Raw genomic sequence first — 20239 nt, 5'->3', positions numbered from 1 at the left:
ATATACCTGTTGTTTCTAATTTGAACTGTAAGTGCTCAGTACCTCCTAAAAATCAAGAATCTGAATACAAATTTAGCACCCAAAAGTAACATCTAATATTTGAAAAGTGGACGTATCAAACAGGGTCACAGGGATGCTTAGAGGAGAGCAGAGGTCATGTTTGACATAGTCCTGAATGTTGAAGGAACTTACCTTACCTTACCGATATTCAATCTCTTGCATAGATTTTTTTTTTTTTTTGGGGGGGGGGGGCATTTTACATTTCAAATGAAAGAAACCTTGGAGTGATTTAATACAACTTTTAATCAAATGGCTGTATGTTAAGCAGATCCCAATTCTCTAGTCAGTTTGAATATTTAAGCAGTGTTACCAAGGCCGTCTTGAAAAAAATCCTTGGGTTATTTGAGCTTTTTCTTATGTTTTTATGGATACTTACATCCTGTGTGTTTTTGTACTTTAGAGCTGAAATGCCTGAGACCAATAGGAAACTTCTCCCATCATCAGCTCTACAGCCAGTTCTTAAAGACATTGTAAAGTCAGAAAGTAGGAACAAGGCAAACGAACAGAATTCTTCAGAGTGGCTTAATCCAGACAAGTTTGAGAAGATGAATGTGTCAGTATATTGTGCTGATGGCATATCCCACCCCTATACAGAAAATGTCTCTGGAAGGAAGCTGATCAACAGTGACTTTCACTCCTCTTCCCAGCCGCAGTCTCATCACGCAAGAACGTTTGGTCCCAAGGTGGGGTTGTTGCCTTGCGTGCCACAGAACCTGTCGGAAAGGCCCATGGTGCTTCCCCCTCCTGGTGAGCATGCCGGGCACCCACTCCGAAGGGCGGATGCTCTTTGGGTGCCTGAAGCAGTGTACCAGAATCTTCCTCCCCCTTTACCGCCGAAGAAGTATGCTCTGAATACTTTGCCAGGATCAGAAAATAACTCGGCAGCTGATGTAAAATCAACAGAAGTGTTGCAAAATAATCCGTTAAGGCAAACAGGTACACCTTTAAAATCTGCATCAGAAGCAAGCGTATTTACAAATGAACAAAGGCTTAAAGAGCCGTTTCAAGGGAACGAACTGTTTGTTCATAAACCGGATTCTCCACCTTGCTTACCAGCTAATGACTTTTGGACTGTGTCTGAAAACTTTTTAAAGAAAGGATCTCGTCATACGGGACCACGTGCTGGCTATGTGGATGGAAATGATAGTGTATCCCTAACAACTTACTTTTCAGTGGACAGCTGTATGACTGACACATACAGGATGAAATATCATCAGAGACCCAAGCTGTATTTTACAGATAGTGGAAGCTTTCACAAAGAAAAGCATCCTCCATCAGCGGGAGTAGAACTGAATGCTACATACCATGCTACTCTTGAGCCCAGGCATCCCGCATCCGAGCAGAGGTACGAGGCAAATGTAGAAGGCATACACTGCAGTAGATAAATTCTTAAAAAAGAGAAAAATCTGGATCTGACTTCTGCATTTCATGTGGTCTGTAAGTGGGCACAAACCTTGAATCTCTGTGTGTGTGATAACTAGGTACCCAGTTGACTGTACTTCACTTAGGAGTTATGACTGGTTAAATGAATATACAAATAGAGATGAACAGAGGAGTAGAGGTGCTAAACTTCTGGTTCTTTGATTTGTTACTCTAGTTGCCTTAATGCTTACCTGTTACTCAGCTTGTCTTCTAGTTTATATTAAAAATGGTCCCTTTGGGTCTATGCATCTTACAGCAGTGGGGTCGACTAGATGTTAACTAATTTTGTACAAAGATTTAATTAGTTGCAGTTTAAAAAATGTTCCTTCAGACTGGTCACTACATCCTTAGACTAACAAAAGGGATAAACATATTACCATATATAATGCGGTAAGTGTAGTTACAATAGAGCAGTATTTGTCCTTATAGATAGCAGGAGGTGGCATGGTTTTTTTCAACCGACTTTTCTGAGAGTCTGTACTTTCACAAACCTTCAAGTGTCTTTAATACAAGTTTACCCAGAGAATTTCTAACTTTTTATTTGAAAAGCCTTAATAATAATACTACTTAAAAAATGGTTCTGGTTTGCAAGCGTTAAATAAGATTTTCAAAGGGAATTCAAGTAAAAAGCAGTAATAGACTATCCTATTAGTATACCTGCTCTATGTTAGTGTACATTTTTAAACACATTTATCAGATTTGTTCACCCTATAAGCTATATACTTTAACTTATTAAAATTAAACTTAACCACATAAGCTACAAACTGATATAGCAGAATAGGACGCTAATTTTAAAATACAGTTATCATGCAACTATGAAAGATTAATTTTGTAAGGTTTTAGATGTATTTACTACTTATGTTCAGTTCTGATTTATTCTACAATTGCATGCAAAGTCAATGCTGCTATTTATTGAACTTCCTGTCTTTTTTCAGCTTGACATTTTGAGCAATGTTTAATGGGGATCAGACATTTGATTTTACTGATGTTTTTTCCTATTCGGAGCAGTCCTACACATGGATACGTTCTGTATTAGCAGATCAGGCTGGCTGAACCTGCAGCCGTTCAGACTGCAGTGGCCGAGGGGGCGTGAAAAGAAGAGGTTCCTCTCTTGCTCTGCCGTAGCACTCTGCCCTGCAGTTTGGCAGCTCTGGCATTTACCACGTCTTTTGTTAACCTGAGTTTATTTCAGTAACAAAGAGGAGGGGATTTATTTGGCTTTTATTTGGTTAGTTAAATCAGTGCACAGAACTATCTAGTGAGTGCTGGGGCTCAGCACGTGGCCCAGCAGGGGCTGGGGAGGGAAGAAGGGCGAACAGGATTTTGCCCTCGTGGCAGCCCTGAGCGTTTGAAATGACCCACTGTGTCATGTGGCGTCAGAGGCAGGGGCTTGGAGTTCTGTTTCAGTCTTATCGTAACATTGAACAATGTATAATTCAGAATTAATGTCAGCAAAGCCTGACGCAACCCGAAAAGGCTAAATTTTGCCATTATTCGTATTAGAGTGTTAACTTGGGGTGCTGCTGATTACATCTAAACATCGATGCCTTTTAGTTATGAAAATAATGCAAGAAGGTTAAATATGTATAATAAACACTCTTGCTCGTACTTGCACTGTTAGTGAGAAAGGCTTTTTTATGTTTATAAACCTTATGTGAGTTTTAGTGCTTCAACCAAATGTTTGGCAATTGTTTAGCATGATTATCCAAGGTGTACGTTTAAACAGTTGTTTTGGTTATTCTGTGTCAAGGTCAGGGGTTTTTTTTTTAAACTACATGTAACTTACAGTAGAATGGGAACATGATATATGCAACAAACCAGGTATCTCAGATTAATCTTCTTATTTCTACCTTCTTGATCAAAATTTATTGTAGCACTTGGAAAAAAATGAATTCTAGAATTTGTAGTGCAAATAATTATGCATGTTTAGGTATGGCTGCTGGTAAAAAAAAATTACCCTTTTGTAAGAAAATCAGTGGAATACAGAAAAAGAACCCTGAAAATGTAAGAACTTGGAAGATTCCTAGTTGTAAAATTTTTGAGAGATTTCAGAACCTGTAAATTAAAAGTTTTCTAGTTCATCTAGCAATGTTACATAATATACATAGCCAGTTAAATAAAACTGTCTTCTAATACTTGTGTAAAAAAACAGATTATTGGAATTTGTAAATAATGTATAATTTGTAAAATGTTTTGCAAAAAATCTTGTATTTGAAATGACAGTATTTTTATGTATTAATAGCACAGCAACAACTGTGAATGATGTTAGAACACTTATTTTTAAACATGCATAGCAATGTTCATACTTCTGTACAATGAGCAATACAAATGCCTATTACTGATACCAATGAATTTGGCCTCCAGTAAGCACAACTGGTAAACTTCTTTTTAAAGTAGCTGCAGTAATTTAGACGTACTTCAGTCTCCTTGCTTTGCTTGAAACAATCTTACCAGACAACTTTCTATGTGACCATGTTTACCAGGTATTTAATTATAGTAAATAGACAGCTAATTGAGGCACCTTTGTTTTTATATTTGACTCTGCACTCCATGTATGTATGTACCTAATATTTGCTAACTAATATGTGATAACTTGTTTTAACTTACCTAGGGTGCCTATTTATTTTTTTATAAATGTCCCCTTCTGGCTATAGATTTGTATAAGAGCCTAGACAACTTTTGTAAGAGTAAAGACATTAACAAGTCTTGTAATTAATATATTTTTCAGTCTTTAGAATTATTTTCTTGCAAAGTTCTGCTTGTTCAAACTATCAGATAAAAATTTAAAATATCTTTGTCTTCTGTTTTTTGTACTCCACATTTTTCTAAAAAAAAAAAAAGTTGGCTTTCCAGAACTACACTTTTAAACAGTGACAGATAATACTGCTACTAATGGTTGAAAGTTCTGTAGAGATGGTGGTTGTTACCTTTTTTTTTAAAAAAAAGTAAAATTCATCTTCTGAAGTATTTATTTATAAAAGTGTTAAATCTATTTAGCTTTCTAAATACCTGTGAAATACATAAAGCTATTTTAATACCATAATCCCACAGACTTGGTGACAACTCATTGATTAGTTACACAAGCTGTCTTTCTACCTTACTACCTTTGCTCTATTAGGGATAAGTGGAAACTTGCCTTGATACATGTATTCACGTGCTCCAGGAGCATATGATCTGGCATATTCAGATCTGGCTGAAGGAGAAAACTAAATTACTAGAAGATACCTTGAAATTTCTTTTAACTTTCTAAAGGCTATTAAGACTTCTTCTCACCTGTCTTCCTTACCAAAAGAGAAATGGAGTGACTTTACAGTGCTTCCCTAATAGGCTGTTCCCTTGAGATTTCCATGGTGAAATCATGTTGGGGGCGGGGGGGAAGTAGTGAACTTGTCTCTTTAATAGCTTCATTTGAAAAACTGGAAAACCCATTTTCCTATTTGTGAGAAATGCAGTCACAGTTCAGTGCTCTTCTGCACCGTGAGTCAAGAACTCTGAAACCACTGACTTATTTTGTAGGTACCAGCAGCCAAGATCATAAATGCTAGCAGGTAAAGGCATCTCAGTTCTTAAAAGCATAGGTCTGATACATCAAGAAAGCCACTGTCAAGGGAAGAATTGTCTTTAACAATGAAAGAAAAATAAAGGGAAAGAGAGCATATGCCCACTTTTGCATCCCAAATCCTATTTAACCTGTTAGTAGCCTGTTCTCATTTAATTTGTTAGAAGACACTAAAACACTCTACACTTCGAAGTCTCTGGAATCTAGTTATTTTATTTATTCCTGAAGAAAACCCAACAACCATGAATTGTACTTCTCAGAACTAGAAACTAGTTAGAAACAAGAGAAAAATACTCGAGGAAACTGAACACCCTTCATCTATAGTTGAAGACTGTCTTCCTGAAAACCTGATCAGGTAAAAAGCCTACTCCATGTACTTAGCTTCCTTTTCTTTCTCCCGAGAATGCAAGAGACTCCTTGATTTAACACTGTTTTGAAAAATCTCCCTATAGTGAGATAGAGGAAACTTTGATGGGGCACACAGATGTTGAAACCTATTACTTACCTATTACTGTCTACTTACAGTCATGCACAGAAGGTATACGGAAGAGGGTACTTTACATGTAACCTGGTAGCTACTCAAGGAGGCTGTTCTTTTAAGATCGCTCCTTCACTGTTTATAGCAAGGAAATCGGGACCTGTTTTATCTACATCAGTAAGCAAGGACAGTAGGCTGCTACCGCTGTTAAACACTGGCATGATTCAGAAGACATAGTAACTGCTGAAGCTAGAATCTCGTGCATGCTGTGGTATAAAGATAGAATGGTTTTCTATTATACCTAACAGCATCAAACCCTCATGATTAACTTTTTGAAAGTAAAACAGCTGCATAAGCTTCAGCTATTGAGGGAAGAGGTCTGAGTTACAACTTCAGTCTGCGTAAGAGCTGGATTTTATTCTCAGCCACTCTAGTGTCTGTCCTTTCAGTTGATTTTATTCAAATAGTACATGTTTTCATTTCTGCTTAACAAACCTTTAGGCACCAATTACAAAAGCACAGTCAAGCTGTCTTATGTGACCTTTAAGGCACAGTTTAGAACACAGAAACAGGATACAGGTAAAAACCTGAACAGTAATACTTGTGATACAGCCAGAGCTATGTTATGACACAGTATATGTATGTGCCTCTTGCATTCAGAGGCAAGTGGAGTGGTGTTCCCAGTTGTTTATACTGGACAAATGGTCCTCCTCTTCCACTGCTTGTTTTCTTAAGGTGCATCCTGTGATTAAATAGCGGCTCTACAGAGAACAGAAGAAGTCTGGTTACTTTTGCAGTGCTATACAGTCCTTTGGAAGATACCGCAAACATGAAACAAGCATCAAGCATGCTTTCTGATCCAAGAACCGATACTATATTTTTTTTGCTTAAAAAAAGGAAAATCAAGCTGCCGATTGGTTGGAATTAGCTTTCCATTTCTTCGGAGGTACTTGTGCTTTCCAGACCTTTTGAGGGTAGGCTGCTGGGACGCTCCAGGCGAGCAAAGCCGAAGCCGCTACCAGGTTCCCGCTCCCCTGCCAGGCAGTACCCTCCCCCAGGCTCGTCCGCGCGGGTCACCCGTGGGCACCCCAGCGAGGCACAGCCCGTCCAGCTGCCGCCCGCAGGAGCTCCCCTCCCTCCGGTCACCCCCAGGCCGCCCGCCGCCCCTTCTCCCTCCCGGAGCCGGTGCCTCGGCGCAGCGCCTCCCCGCTACCGCTCGCCCGAAGGCCGGGTGGGAGCCCGCGCCGGCCCGGGAGCGCCCTGCCCCGCTGAGAGCCGGCCCTCCCCGGGCGGCGGGCGAGACCCTGGCCCGAGCGCACCCGCTCCCCGGCGGCGGCGGCTGACCTGGGCCCGGCGCCCTCAGGGCAGCAGGTAGATGACCACGAAGAGCGCCAGGTCGAAGAGGATGAAGAGCCACAGGTCCAGCCAGTAGGACTGCCCCGACAGCGACAGCGCCTGGCCGCCATCCGCCGCCGCGCCCCGCTGCTCCCGCCGCCGCGCCGCCGCCTCCATCTCCTCGGGGGTCGCAGCGCGGCACGGCGGCACCCACCGCGCAGGCACCAGCTGCTCTTCCGGGTGGGGAGCCAATGAGAGCGGAGCGCACGTACCGCCGCCGCGCCCTGCGGCTCGCGCCGGGCGGCGCCGCCCTTGCCGCCTCACGTAGCGCCCCGCCCGCTGGGAGTGGCGGTTAGTGGCGGTTGGGGCGCGAGCGGCGGTGCTGCGGCCTCCGTCGCCACCCGGTGACGGCGCTGGTGTTTTGCCGCCTGCTCCAAGCACGGCGGCGGTGCCTCGCTGCTCTCCTGGCAGGCTGCTGCCGCAGTGGCCCCTTTCCCGCTCACGGCTGAGGGGCTAATGGCGATGCCAGGCCGGGCTCGTGTGGTAAAGATGTTGGACGTGGAGGGAGCTCCTGCTTCTGCCGCCGGTGTTGGGAGAAGTGGTGCTTGCGGAGGCTTTCTCTGAGCTGGTGACTGACACTTCTGCGGTAGTACCTGGGCACTACTGGTTGCTCCTCCCTGCCAGTCCTCAGGGCGCTTGGCCAGGTGAGACAAGGGTGCGGGGAAAAGCAGGTGGTCAGTCCTGTCAAACCGTGTTGGCCTAGTTCTGTTAAGCTGTACTGGGACTTGTGTGGAAATAAACGTTCACAAGTTCTTCCTGACGCGGTTTCTTGGAGAGCAGATGGTGCCCTGGAAGAAACTAAAAGACCTTTTGGGAAATCCTGTTGTGAAGAAGTTTAAATTGAGAAATTTATGGTGAGAAGTTTAAATTGAAATTGTTCTAAGGTACACTCCTATCCTTGAAGGTTAGCTGGAGCTTGTACACCTTAAACAAACATGGAAAAGTTCATGTAGATCGTGTATACTGTGTGCTTTATTTACACAACACACAGCTGCGTCAGAAATTTAAGCTGCACAACCTGATGCCATATCATAGTTGGGATGTACTACCCTCAGTCCAGCCAGTTCACTCAGTACTGAAAGGAGTGCAATTATTTTCATTGTGTCTAGAAGAGTGACCAGAAACTTAGGAGTACACTAAAAAAAAACTTCCTCATTGTAGCTATTGACATTTTTTAGCCTCATATTAAGAGAAAAGGTGATAGCTGCTGCAGAATGCAGAGGTCTATCTGATCAGAGTTTAACGTCTCATAAGCATGCACTTAGGGGTAGCTATTTTCCTTAATAATTTCTATCATTGGAAATAAGGATGAACTTGAATTTGTCTTTATACAGCAAGTATCGGTTAAGCATATGTGTGTTAGGTGAAGTATATTAGAGATTTTTTGGGGAAACAATGACAGTACTTCCCCTTTAAGTCTTGTACCCATCTGTATTACCTCATTTGAGCAAAAGGAACTGTGGATTGTAGGTTTCCCCAAAGCAAATGATTTCCCATTAGGTTGCAAAGTAATGTAATTCTGAAATTCCTGCCTAGCAAACAGAAGTCTCCTAGTCAAATTTACTAGGCTATTTCATTCACGTTCTAATACAAAGATCTTATTTGTTAGTTTACCGAAGCTGTACCACTCCTCCATCCCTTTAATTGATGATCTTACCTCAAGTATTGGAGACTGTCTTTAAAGATTTTCCTTATTTTTTAAGTATAGCTGCTGACCACATCTGTCTGCAGTATTTGGAGTTGTTAAATACTTTTGAGCTCTTTTTTTTTTTTAAATAAATAATTATCAGATTACTTTTCACTTTGTGGCCTTGTATGTAATCCAGAATTAACTAATTTCTTAAATACTTGATGAAAAAAATACCCTACTGATTATTGTAGCCAATCAATCAAACAAATCTGGTAACCTAGATCAAAATAACCATGAATACTGGGCTGGGTGTGGCAGAGGTAAGTGCATTGACACCAGGTGTGGGCTAGAGTTTGACTTTCTGAACCAGAAGGGTGCAAGACTTCAAGGGTCAGCATACTCAGGGAAGAAAGAGAGAACACATTCAGAAAATACAGCTTTCATTCCAGCCAGTAAAGTCTCTGAAAGAAATAATATGGCATTCTCCAATTTCCTGAAACCTTTGACATGTAATCATTAATATACTTCTATGCAATTTAGAAGCAATAATGACATGCAGCTGATAGCGAAGGTCAAACTCTATAACAGCACTTCGACAGTCAGGGCTTCTGTCTTATAGTTTAGTCTGCTTTTTCAGTGCGCATAGCTTAACTGAAAGAATCTGTCACATAGCTTATTGCAAGCCATTATTCTTTACTCCTCTCTCTTTTAAAGGCTTTAGTATCTAAACAAACTAGCCTAGAGATAGACAGAATTTTGTAATAGTGTTGTTTCCAGATTTTAGGGTGTTGGTTTTGGTGGGGTTTTTTTTAGTTTTTCATACCTTTGCTTTTCAGTTTTACATCTCTTTGTAATTGAAAATTGAAGGACCGTTTAAAATAGTATTCTCTTCATTGCGATATATGTGGTATATCTACCCACTGAAAGGTGATTATGTAAAAAATATCTGCACTGGAAGTTGCATACAATCAATATCTGGGGGAGGAAATCCAAATTCATAAAGAAGGGTGATCTGTCCTACCCCTAACTCGAATACTGTTTGTGTCATGAGAGCATTTTGGCAGTAGAGGGAGCTATGAGACGCTGAAGACCACAAAAATATAGGCTAAGAGAGGATTCAGTTATAAAAATAACTGAAGGAAAAAATGTTTTTCTTTTGTATTCGTTTATGGCCAGCAAAAAGACAGTCAAGGAAAGCCAAGAAAACAGGGGAGTAAATTTTGCAAGGTATTTTTCAAACCCATTAAAATCATCATATAAATGTACCCATTCAGAAATGATATTTGAAATGGGACCCGTAACAGCATGTGAATAACCACACGGCAGAATATTATCTAGCTGTTTACCATCATGAGGGAATTCTGTGATGAAGTGCTGTGAGACTTTACAGATATGGCTGCATTCATATTTTGGGTTAGATCTCAGGGCTGACCTCAGGCCCACATGGTATTGTGACCTTTTAGCAAAGCCTTACGTGAATCAGTCTTTTTCTAACTATGGCAGTAGAAGCTTGGGTGCAAGAAGCTCAGAAGCCAAAAAAAGAGCTCGGGGCATATTTGCTGAAGGACAAGAGTGCCGGCAGCACACAGGTTTGTTCTGCTGATGTGTCAGAAAGGGTCCAGGACTGGGAAGCAGGCTGCCCTGTAGACGTGGGGACAGGACTAGATGACCACCAAGAGGCATAGTTAGAGGGACACAGCAGATCTTAACTGGTGCTGACCCTTGAGAGGCAGTTTTACTGCAACCCTTAGGAAATAGCGCAACTCAAGGGAGGTGAGGCTGGGTTGAAAATAGCACTTACAGGCTGGACAACATGAGCAGAACATGGTGCATATTTGTCACCCATCAGAAACACCAGTGTTTGAAGTCAACGTAGTCTGAAATCATCCTTTATCTTGTTTCAGTATTTTTATTCATGTCCTGAAAGAAACTCACCCAGAGCCTGCTAATACTCTTCCTGATGCAGAATGATTTGAACCCCTAATAAATTGGAACAACTCAAAATCTGCATGTTTAAAAGCACGGTCATCCTTTTAGAAACAAACACAATGAAATTACTTTATGTGAGATACCTGTGTATCATCCGTATGTGCTTTATATTATTCCTATTGATATGAGCAAGGTATCAATGGGGTATCATTTAAGTCCTCCACGTGACCATATTTTATGTTTATTCCATATTTATATTTGCACAGAATAGTCTTAGAGACTTGGGTGTTGTCAGGGTTCTTTTAGGGTTTGCCATCCTAATTACACAATATTCAATACAGAGAAACTGTTTATCAATATAAATATTATGGTAAAGAAACTAAGTTGCCATTTGAGAACGAGTGCAAAAAATTATTTAAGTCAATAGAAAATAGTTTCTGCAGCCTTTTACAGTATGGCACTCAGGTAGGACTTGGTACAAATAACAGTTTAGCATTTGTATCAAATTGTAATTGGATTTTGTTTATTCAAGGCAAAACAGTAAACATAAGGAACTAGCTGGTGTTTTCAACAGGGCTAAGTAATTGCAGCTTAGGAGGTGCTGTGAGGGGATAAAAGAAAAAAAAAGCAGAGGATGTGTAGAAAAATGGTCTTTTTTTTCTTTTTTTTTTGATTCTGGTGCTGTTCTGGGTGAAGTACTTAGCCCCTTTTGAAGAATCTCTTGGCTTCAACTCCTTCATATACGTAGGTCTGTTAAGGAAATTAAGAAGAAAAATCAGTGGCTGCTATTACAAAGTTTCACTTCACAGATGCTATTGAGAGATAGTCAATAGGGATTTAATTAATTGTGACTGGTGGCCGTGTGTGGCCTACCAGCCCTTGTGCAGGCTCTGAGGAAAGGAACATAAGGAAAACAGCCTGTTGTCAATAGGAATAAGTACTCTATGCAAACATTTGGACCACCACGGGACAGCTTTTGGGGGCTTCAGAAAAAACCCAAAGTGTTGAAGTGCCGTATTCCCAATACCACTACGTAACAAGTTTCATCTATGTGACTGCTTTTATTAGAAGTGTGAAGAAGCACTGAAGGGTTGGACTGTATGTTTTTGATATCTCGGATCTCATGCCTGTCCATAAGGTTGGTTCTTTTAATTTATTCTTTTAAGAAGCTTGTGACCTGCTAGCGGAGAGGATCTTAAAGCATTACAGTTCAGTTTCTGGCTTTACTGCGGAGCTGTGAAACGTTTCCCTTTTGTCTCAAACTTACTCCTCTGTGCCATCATCCCCTGCCCCAACCCCAAACGTTGTTTTAAAAGGGCATTTATCAGCCATTGACAGCATTACCCTGTAGTAAGCTCCTGTGGTATGGCTTTTACAGGGCAGACACTTGGAAAAGGGCCTTCAGTCAGAACACATCTATATAGTGTATATATCTATCTACATATATCTCTCTTCTGTATACAGCTTGTATTCACAGGCTTCAGAAAGCATTGGTAAGATACAGTTCACATGGGTAGAAAAACATAAAAATCACAGATTGTGAGTTTTATTTTAAAGTTTTAAATTTTGATACATTACTTGAGAATTTTAACTAAAGATAAATGAGGTTATTTGGCTTGAAGAAAATATTTCCTACTTTCAGAACAGCTTTTAAAATTTTTTCAGTTCGTTATATTGTAAAGTTGTATGTAAGTGACTGCTTAACTCACCTGAACAAGTTCATCACCTACGATTTCTCTGTATGCTGCGAGTGCTTTTCCATTATCTTTTCTAGTAAATGATCCTACAAGTTTATTTCCTTCCATGTTCCAAGAACCCTATAATGGGAAAAAAGACCCAAATATTTTGCAATTGATATGACACTGATTTGATTTAAAGACTGCAGGAATGCTTAAAAGTGAGAAGAGATTAAAACAGTGTAATAATGCTTTTTTGGACATTGATGGAAAGGCTGTAAAAATGAAATTTTAATAAAACCACTAGTTTATTTAATTGCATAATAGTCAAGCTAGATTTTTTTAGTGCTCAGTAGACCTTATTTTAATTAATTGTATCAACAGAAAAAAAGTAATTTCTTATAAATACCCACTCTGCACTCTAGGTGGTGTACTTGAGTATTATAAGAAGTAAAATTGCAATCACCTGGATTTCATCGTGTGAAAATTGCTACATACTCTGCTTTTTGGGCACTCTATGGAACCCTGAGTTTCACGGTACAGTGTTGAACCATTAACAGTTAAGACTACCTTGTGTTTTTGTATATAAGCTGCAAGCATTCCTGAACAGTCACGCTTTAAAATTAAAATTTCAATTAAAAACTAGGAAGACAAATCATTCATCTTGAAACTGTACTTCACAAAGTTATTATCATATAATAAATATATAATTATATAGAAAGTCTCTTACACTAAGTTCAGTCCCATCAGCCAGACTGTACTCAAAATTGACTCCCAGAGTGAATTCAATATCTATGGTACGGAAATTGCTTGATTCTTTGACAGTAAATTTGTTTCCATCTTGTTGAATGGTGATCTTCAGATTATCATGGGCTCCTAACTTTCTTTTCATCACGTTAACACCTAGAAAAATCAATTAACATCAATCAGAAAAAAAAACACTACAGCATCAAATTTGTCTCTTTTTAGTGACTTTCATGTGGTCAAGTGAGTTTATTCCAGCATTCTGACCCGAATTTTTATTCTTCTTCACTTTTTATTGAGGCCATATTCACCAGTACAGATATAATACAAACCACTATCTGGCTGGAATGGTTATGTTCATATCCATACAATGCACAGTTTGTACAAATTTAAAGTAAGTATCAGGGTGTTAAAATGACTTGAATCATGTGTTTCTATAAAATTGAAGAATGATTATTTCCTCCCTGTGTAATTTTTAAACTAGTTTCATGTTATCAAAATAATATTCCTCCTACAGAATTCTGCTTAAAGATTATCATTCAAATTCTCTGAGCCTTTTCCTCAAATGTAGACTTAGAGATTCTTTCCTCTGCTGAAATAAATCTGCCGGAGTTAGTTAAGTTGCTTGAGATTAACATAATGCAATTAAAATCAGAACATTTCTCAGTATCTTCCCCCCGCCCTGTCATGGAATCTTTTGAAAATAAACACAGTACACTATGCAAGGGCAGAGCAGCAAACAGCAAAAGGACAGGCTAGCCAGAAGGTAGTTCACAGACAGCTCGAGCTTGTATTCAGCCATAGTGCTATTATTCTTGTAGAAGGCATTGGAAAAGTAAGACTTACCCATCGCCTCCATGAACTTTTCATAGTTTTCATTTCTGTCTGCTTTCCAAGTACCATTAAATGCCATGTTTCTGTCTGTAGGAGGACTGTTCTGAAGTAACAGATCTTTGCAAAGAGAATTTATGTAGTGGCTTATCTTGAAAGCAATTTACAGGATGATGTGGCTGACTAAAGCTCAACTGATGCACTGATCTTTTCAAGGAGAACTTTACTGTTGTTTAATCAAATTTCCAATTGTGACCACACTGCTTGCTGAATCTCTCCCTTATTGCCCCCAAATCATGACAGTATCTTTATTGCTCGTCTTAAAGAATAGCTAATCCGTTCATTTTATTCACCATATTTGAGTTGTAGTAAAAATCAGCTATCTAGTGAAAGCAGTAATTAGACTAAGAAAATGTCCAGAGATTTTCTCTCTCTGTTGTATCTTCGTGCTAGTGGGAGAGTCTTCATGCAACTGGAGGAAATATATTTACCCAACAAGCCAAACACAAATCTCTACTTTGTCTGTTATAATTTGGTAGAGATCTGTTCTGCTCAACATAATCAGCATGGGGCAAAGGATTTCCTGAATGTCTGCAGGTTGTTTCAGAAAACTATCTACTTGCTTCTTGTCTAGTGCTGAGCTATGAAAATTGGGATGATATTCTGTATTCATGTGCTCACTCTTTAATATATAGTTGAAATTCTGAGCACTTTTTACAAATTTTCTTCATTATAACACATTCAGTGAATGCTATGTGCATCTAACCCATTCCTACAACAGAAAAAGATGTGCAGCTGAGTGAATTTACCTGCTGTGGTTGATTTCCATAGGTCCCAGATTTTGTCTGTTCAAGGATAATGCAGAACATGAGTCTTCCCTGACTTAGCTGCTTCTTCCCTCACTCCCCTTCCCTTCTAATTGGTGCTACTTGAAACTGAGCAAAACTATTGACCCCGCTTTTGTGTCTACCAAGTTTAGGGTTATAATTATTCTGTTCGCATGGATGGCATCAGCTTTGCTGTCTGTTAGCTTCAAAATGTAAATGTAAATCCTGAACGCCAAATTGGATTTTGCTTAGCACACGTGATGGGTTGTGCTTTACTTACCAAATTTTAACAGTGTCTCATGTTATCATAATTGTACATCTATGGATTGCAGCCTGGAACAAGAGGTTTTACTGAAGTGTAACTATAAATTTAGAACTTTGCTAGCGATACCAGAATAGTGTGGCTTTTCACTCCAGTCAGCTTCATTTTGAAATCAATAGTAATCTGGCTAACAGACTGGAGAGGAAAAATAGCTCAACAACTATTTCTCACTTGATGAAGAGAAAAGAAAAAAGAGTGTAGGTTCATATTGTTGCAAGTGATGTAGGGAAAGGTGCCATACTTGCAGCCGAAACAGGGTGCTAGAAGCTGACCATGCATTATAGTTAAAATTAACTTTTCTGGACCCTTTGGTCTTTTGAAAGATGGGATTTAGTGCAAGCTAGTCTGTTGTAGTTGTGGACACCTCATCTTCCAACTATAGCTATTCCAGTTCAAGAAGACTCTTCCAGCAGTAATTTGCAGAGGTTATCTCAGATCTGCCAACAGAGCTCCTTTTATGAGTGTTTCCTAATTCATGTCATTTGAAGTGAGCCACCTCCTCTTACACAGCAGATGTTTCAAAGCTGGGGGTTTTGCCTAAACTGTGTGGGGAAGAGAGGGGAATATGAAGAATCTCATTTGCCAAATGAATGGTTGCTGGGAGGGTGCAGTACCCCCAGCATGGTACTCCAATGCTGAACATGTTGGAGCACTAACCTGGTGAGCCAGCGCAGCAACAGCTGGGAGAGAGCAGGAACCCACAGCCATGTCCCTGTTCTGTGTGGGAAGGTTCACCTGCAGGTGACAAGGATTGGGGTTGTGGACACATGTCCTCTTCAGGCTGCAGCTTGTCCTCTTGTCTTCTACTGTTCCAGCTGCTGTCATTCGCCTTCCTCAAAACCATGGTCTTCCATCTTAGAAATGCCTTCCTTTCTTTCTCTAAGGCTAGGAAGAAGCAGAGCCTGCCACTCTTCCTGTGCTAGCTACCTGTTCTTTCCTCTTCCTACCTCTTATATTCCTGTCTTGCAGGGTAAAGAAGCCTGCCAGATGGAAAGCGTTCAGGCTGTTTACTCTTAATGGTGGTGAGGGAAGTACCTCACAATATCTATTTAACACCACCATTTAGGTCTCATTATGTAGTTTTTACATGCAGTTTCTTCCCACATTTTCATGCAGTTTTTTATCACCTTGACTTGCATAAAAGTTCTAAAATAAAATTTGCAAAGAAGTAGGCATAATTTTGGTAGAAAAAAATCCTGCCTCTATATAAACATTAGAATTCCAGAATTAACATCTTTTGTGAAGGACAAAATTGAAATACTGCATCTCACTTTGAACTGGAGCATTGTCAGGTACAGGCAAGACATTTGACTTAGGGAAATATATACATGCTAGCCCCTGTAATTGGAACTCGGTAAAAATCAGCCAACTATAAAATGGAAGATGAGTAGTTGTGTTAGTATGGTGCTGAATCCAAACTCAGTGCCTCAGAAAGTGTCATAGCCCATGCCCAGTGCTGTGCTAATCATGGATGCCCATCTTACCCTTCAGCCAGCTCAGAAAATGGGCAAAATGAGTTTCTGCTAGAGTCAGATTATCTCTTTTTATTGTGTTGGAGTGTATCTTGACCTTTGTAGTTATCATTATCAATCTATATTATTTATTTAGTATATATACATAAAAAAAAATACCTGGTGTCTGGTTATAGTTCATCCAATTTATTGTTGTGTAACAAAATTATTAACTCTTTACAGTCTCTGCAGAACGGTTCTTTCTGACAGTGGTGTAGTGCAACTTTTGAACCACTTCTGTTGTATCCAGTAGAAAATTGAGGCCTGAAATAATGTGAATTATTCACATTATTTCAGGCATATATGAAATCTAACAAATAGGAATGACCTTTTATTTTGAGCATTTCAAGAAAGCTTTTCTACTTTTTAGGTGGGTTCTGCGTTCCCTCCAAGAACCTGCTGATTAATTTTATTTAAGAAATGCTAAGGTATCTGAAGTAGTGTTTATATATTTAAACAAAACTAATGTTACCGATTACTTTGCTCATTTGAATGCAGTCTATCCTCTGAAAAAAAACCTCAGAGTAGTGACATTCTGCAGGTTAAGTATGAATTTCTACATCAAACTTACTTCAGCAGTTTTTCTGAACCTTAAAAAAGGGGTCTTCTGGAGCGAGTCCTTAACTAACAGGAAGATCTCTCAGATGTGCTTTTCCAGTCAGTTATCTCACAACTTGCCTTTCCCCCCTTGTGATTCTTTGGTCTCCCTCAGAAGGGAGGCTAACCAGCCAACTCCAAACCTTTTCATCATGGGAGCAGTGAGTAGCTGGGTCCTGAATTTCACATCAAAGCTTGTTGCTCCATTTCTGTCCCATTTTTCCCTTCCTTAACATTTCTTTTCACTGGGCATGAATCCTTAGGATACTGTTCAGATCAGCCCCACAGATCTGTCAGTTAAGTAAGAATCTCCACAGGTGGTCAATATTTAAGAGTTTCATGGTGTCTCTATGTTGGTGTAGCACTGACAGCATAAAGAACTGTTCTTCTCTGAGGTCTGATGGAATGTGAGTGCTAGAACAAGCAGCCGTCTTTTTAATCTCGCACAATTTACATGAGTTACTTAGGACTATTAACGCACTAAAATCTGACTTCAGTTTTCTTACATGTTCTAGAATCATACGATACACACTTTATTCAGAGTTCTTTTGAGTTCCTATAAAAGATGGGTTTCCTTCTAAAATTATAAGTAAAATTGTTTTTATAATTTTTTTTTTTTAATGTTGGAAGATTCCACAACCTTTTTCCTTCTTCTGTCTGCCTCTTCCTTGTGTGGTTTTCAAAATCACAATTGTTGCTTAGATGGTGCATTGAAAAACTTGGGGTTTAGTATTGCTGGTTGCATGAAAGTCATGAAAGCTAAGGGTGTGTATTCGTGGCTTCGTGGCTTTCTTCAACATGCCAGCTTCAGAACACTGAAAATGGACAAACTTACTAACTTTCAAGTTTGCTCTTTAAATGAGGTGGATGGAAATAAATTATTAACTTATATGGTCATGCCAATCTCATCATGCCAGTCTGTGATAATCATACCAAGCTGTATTATGATAGTAACTGACAATGAGGTTCCAAAGATCAGGGTGACAAAAATGCTTTTGCAATGGGTTATATTCATCTACCCTATTTATTGTTTTGTGGCTTGTCTTCAAGTTGTTCTGCCTAAAATTAGCTAGGACAGTAGAACTTAGCTTTACCATGGAGTGATAATGGCTTGGTGCCAGCATAAACATAATATACTTATGTAAATATTATTATATATAATATTACATATTAAGAAGGAGATGAATCCCTGTTAAAACCATGCAGATTAACTGGTTCTGTCAGTAGTTGTGAACAGATTTGGCAGTGTTTATGCATGTTTTCTACTGCATGATTCTTCTGTATGTCTTGGGATGGATTGCAAAGATGGTTGGGCACTTAAATCAGTTAAGTGCCCCTGGATCCCTTATTGTGAAGTTTTGCTAAGCATTTAAACAACAATACTCAAATTTATATCGATACAGTAAATAGATAATTCTATGCCAGTAAAGCCAACTTTAGCATAACTATGGGTGGCCTAGCAACAAGGAGCTCAATGGAGCCTAACTAATGCCATCTCTTGGATAAATAATTTCAAAGTACATATTGAAATTGCATGTTGTATTGCAGCAGGATTAGATCATACTTGAGCTCGATTTTGTCCTACTGCAGCTGCCTGTTTGCTAAGTTTCTGGTTTTATTTTGGTTCAAGGAGAATCTCCTGGATGCTCCTAATATGCAATCTGTTCAACATGAAGATTCAACATTTGAAGATTACTTAGAAATTTCCAGTGAGTATAGATCCATTTGTCTGATTAGTGGGCTGTGGATCTTAAAACTCACTCTTAAGTGTCTGTATACACTCCTTTTTAATTACTATGTAATGGCTCTGATCCATAAAGTGCTGCATTTTTTTGAGAGTTGATTATTGGAGAGAACTGAAGTGCATGAGCTAATAAGCTCCAGGTTAAAAAAAATCTAGAAGCAAAATGCAAGATTTTCTTAAAGCAGTAACAACTCTGGTATTTACTTCATCCATTACTGCATGCTAAAATGAATCCTAGGATTACTTAAAATAGCAGAATCTAGCCTAGTTTCAATGAAAAGAGGGTGACAGTGAACAATTGCCAATAAAAATAAGTGTGCTTTTCCAGTACAGGTTGTATGAATCTCTGAGTATTAGTGCCATTTGTCACTTGTCATGTAGAGACTGATATGCCAGTTGACCTGTAGGGCTTTGTGTCAGGCTTATCTAAGGTATTTAAATGTATAGCTTAATACTCTTTTCCTGTATTTTTCAGGCAAATACTTAGTAGCAGGCAAATTTAGGGAAGTAGTTTCTTTTTATTCAGAGTATGAAATGTCATCAAAGGGTGGGGTTGAGTTCTAGTCCAATGAGCTAACAATGTACAGTATTGAAAGTCTGCATCAGTCTTTCCAGTTTCTCCAAAATTTGAACTGGACTTTTAGTTCATTTCAACATTGCTATTTGCTGACCGTACACTTTTGCTCTTGATTATGATATAGCTCAAACTCCACCAAAGATTATTGTGATTATCTGGATTAGTGACTTGAATCTAATCTCATCTGTAAAATAGTGAGCTTCAGAGTTGTTCTGAGCTCAGCATAATAGCAAGAGAGCACCCTATATGGTTCAGATATTTAAATATTTGTATATCCAAAAGGAAAAGATGACTTCAAGGCCAAACATTCTTTTCTTCACATCTTATGTAAAAGCAGAACAGACACCCAGATCCTGGTTCTATTTCCAGCTCAGAAACGGACTTTCTATGTGACCTTGATCAAATTCACCCCTCTACTTATCTGTAAAATGAACTTCCCTTCCATTAAAAAGCCGTATATATCATCAAATAACGTGCCAGTGACTGGATTAACTACTACAAAAAAGAATTCTGAAGAAATGCCTATATGTTAATGTATCATGTATAAACTAGTGGTATGATTTAACCATGGATTTTACTCCTAGTTTTTGTTGAAGATCTTTGATGATGATAAACAAAAGAAACCCATATAAAGTATAGGTCTATTAGCCGTTATCAACCACTGGGTGGGCAATAGCAGGCTATGGCTGAATTGATTATCCCCATATTTCAGCAGGAAAGACGATTTTATCTTTACTCGATAGTACACATTCAGAACAGAAAATAGTGCAGCTGTTTGGAGAACAGTTCAGTCTCTCAGGAAGTGTAAAAATTAATTTCCATGTTAAATAAAATAAGAGCTTTGGAATAATGGGGGGAAAACATGCAGCCAGGTATTACAAGAAATTCTGAATTGTAAATTTTCACTTCAGTATTTACTGTGTTTACAACTTGTGGT

At 39.2% G+C, this 20239-nt stretch overlaps 2 protein-coding genes and 2 long non-coding RNA genes across 8 annotated transcripts in view; 2 read left to right on the top strand and 2 right to left on the bottom strand.

Moving 5' to 3' along the window:
• The window catches only part of USP53 (ubiquitin specific peptidase 53), a 42259-nt gene extending 37756 nt beyond the window's left edge, over window positions 1-4503 (top strand). For all 5 annotated transcript variants that reach the window (XM_076337300.1, XM_076337299.1, XM_076337296.1 and 2 more), the window contains one exon: window positions 461-4503. In XM_076337300.1, coding sequence (XP_076193415.1) covers window positions 461-1445 — 985 coding nt within the window. In that variant the 3' untranslated portion in view covers window positions 1446-4503. The remainder of the gene's footprint in view (window positions 1-460) is intronic.
• A 1454-nt stretch (window positions 4504-5957) lies between these two features.
• LOC143159844 (uncharacterized) lies at window positions 5958-7071 on the bottom strand. Its single transcript, XR_012995231.1, has 2 exons — window positions 6864-7071; window positions 5958-6280 (listed from the first exon to the last, which is right to left on the bottom strand). It is a non-coding gene; the product is annotated as an uncharacterized LOC143159844 (long non-coding RNA).
• A 283-nt stretch (window positions 7072-7354) lies between these two features.
• LOC143159841 (uncharacterized) overlaps window positions 7355-20239 on the top strand; it is a 53212-nt gene continuing 40327 nt past the window's right edge. Inside the window, exon 1 of the long non-coding RNA XR_012995230.1 lies at window positions 7355-7558. This is a non-coding gene — a long non-coding RNA (uncharacterized LOC143159841). The remainder of the gene's footprint in view (window positions 7559-20239) is intronic.
• Window positions 11010-13806, bottom strand: FABP2 (fatty acid binding protein 2). Its single transcript, XM_076337678.1, has 4 exons — window positions 13740-13806; window positions 12880-13052; window positions 12183-12290; window positions 11010-11223 (listed from the first exon to the last, which is right to left on the bottom strand). The coding sequence occupies exons 1-4, from the start codon at window positions 13804-13806 to the stop codon at window positions 11173-11175; spliced, it is 399 nt and encodes a 132-aa protein (XP_076193793.1). The 3' UTR covers window positions 11010-11172.

This window comes from Aptenodytes patagonicus, chromosome 4 (genome assembly GCF_965638725.1).
Source record: "Aptenodytes patagonicus chromosome 4, bAptPat1.pri.cur, whole genome shotgun sequence".
NCBI lineage: Eukaryota > Metazoa > Chordata > Aves > Sphenisciformes > Spheniscidae > Aptenodytes > Aptenodytes patagonicus.
Note: the sequence above shows the minus strand (reverse complement) of the source record. Positions and strands in the feature narration are given on the sequence as shown.

What these genes read in the sequence shown, in the direction of transcription:
- FABP2 (XM_076337678.1), bottom strand. Translation starts at nt 13,806, where the DNA reads ATGGCATTTAATGGTACTTGGAAAGCAGACAGAAATGAAAACTATGAA. An exon ending in AAAGTTCATGGAGGCGATGG is followed by an intron (nt 13,053 to 13,739) that starts GTAAGTCTTACT and finishes TGATTTTTCTAG; the next exon opens with GTGTTAACGTGATGAAAAGA. An exon ending in TAGGTGATGAACTTGTTCAG is followed by an intron (nt 11,224 to 12,182) that starts GTGAGTTAAGCA and finishes TTTCCTTAACAG; the next exon opens with ACCTACGTATATGAAGGAGT.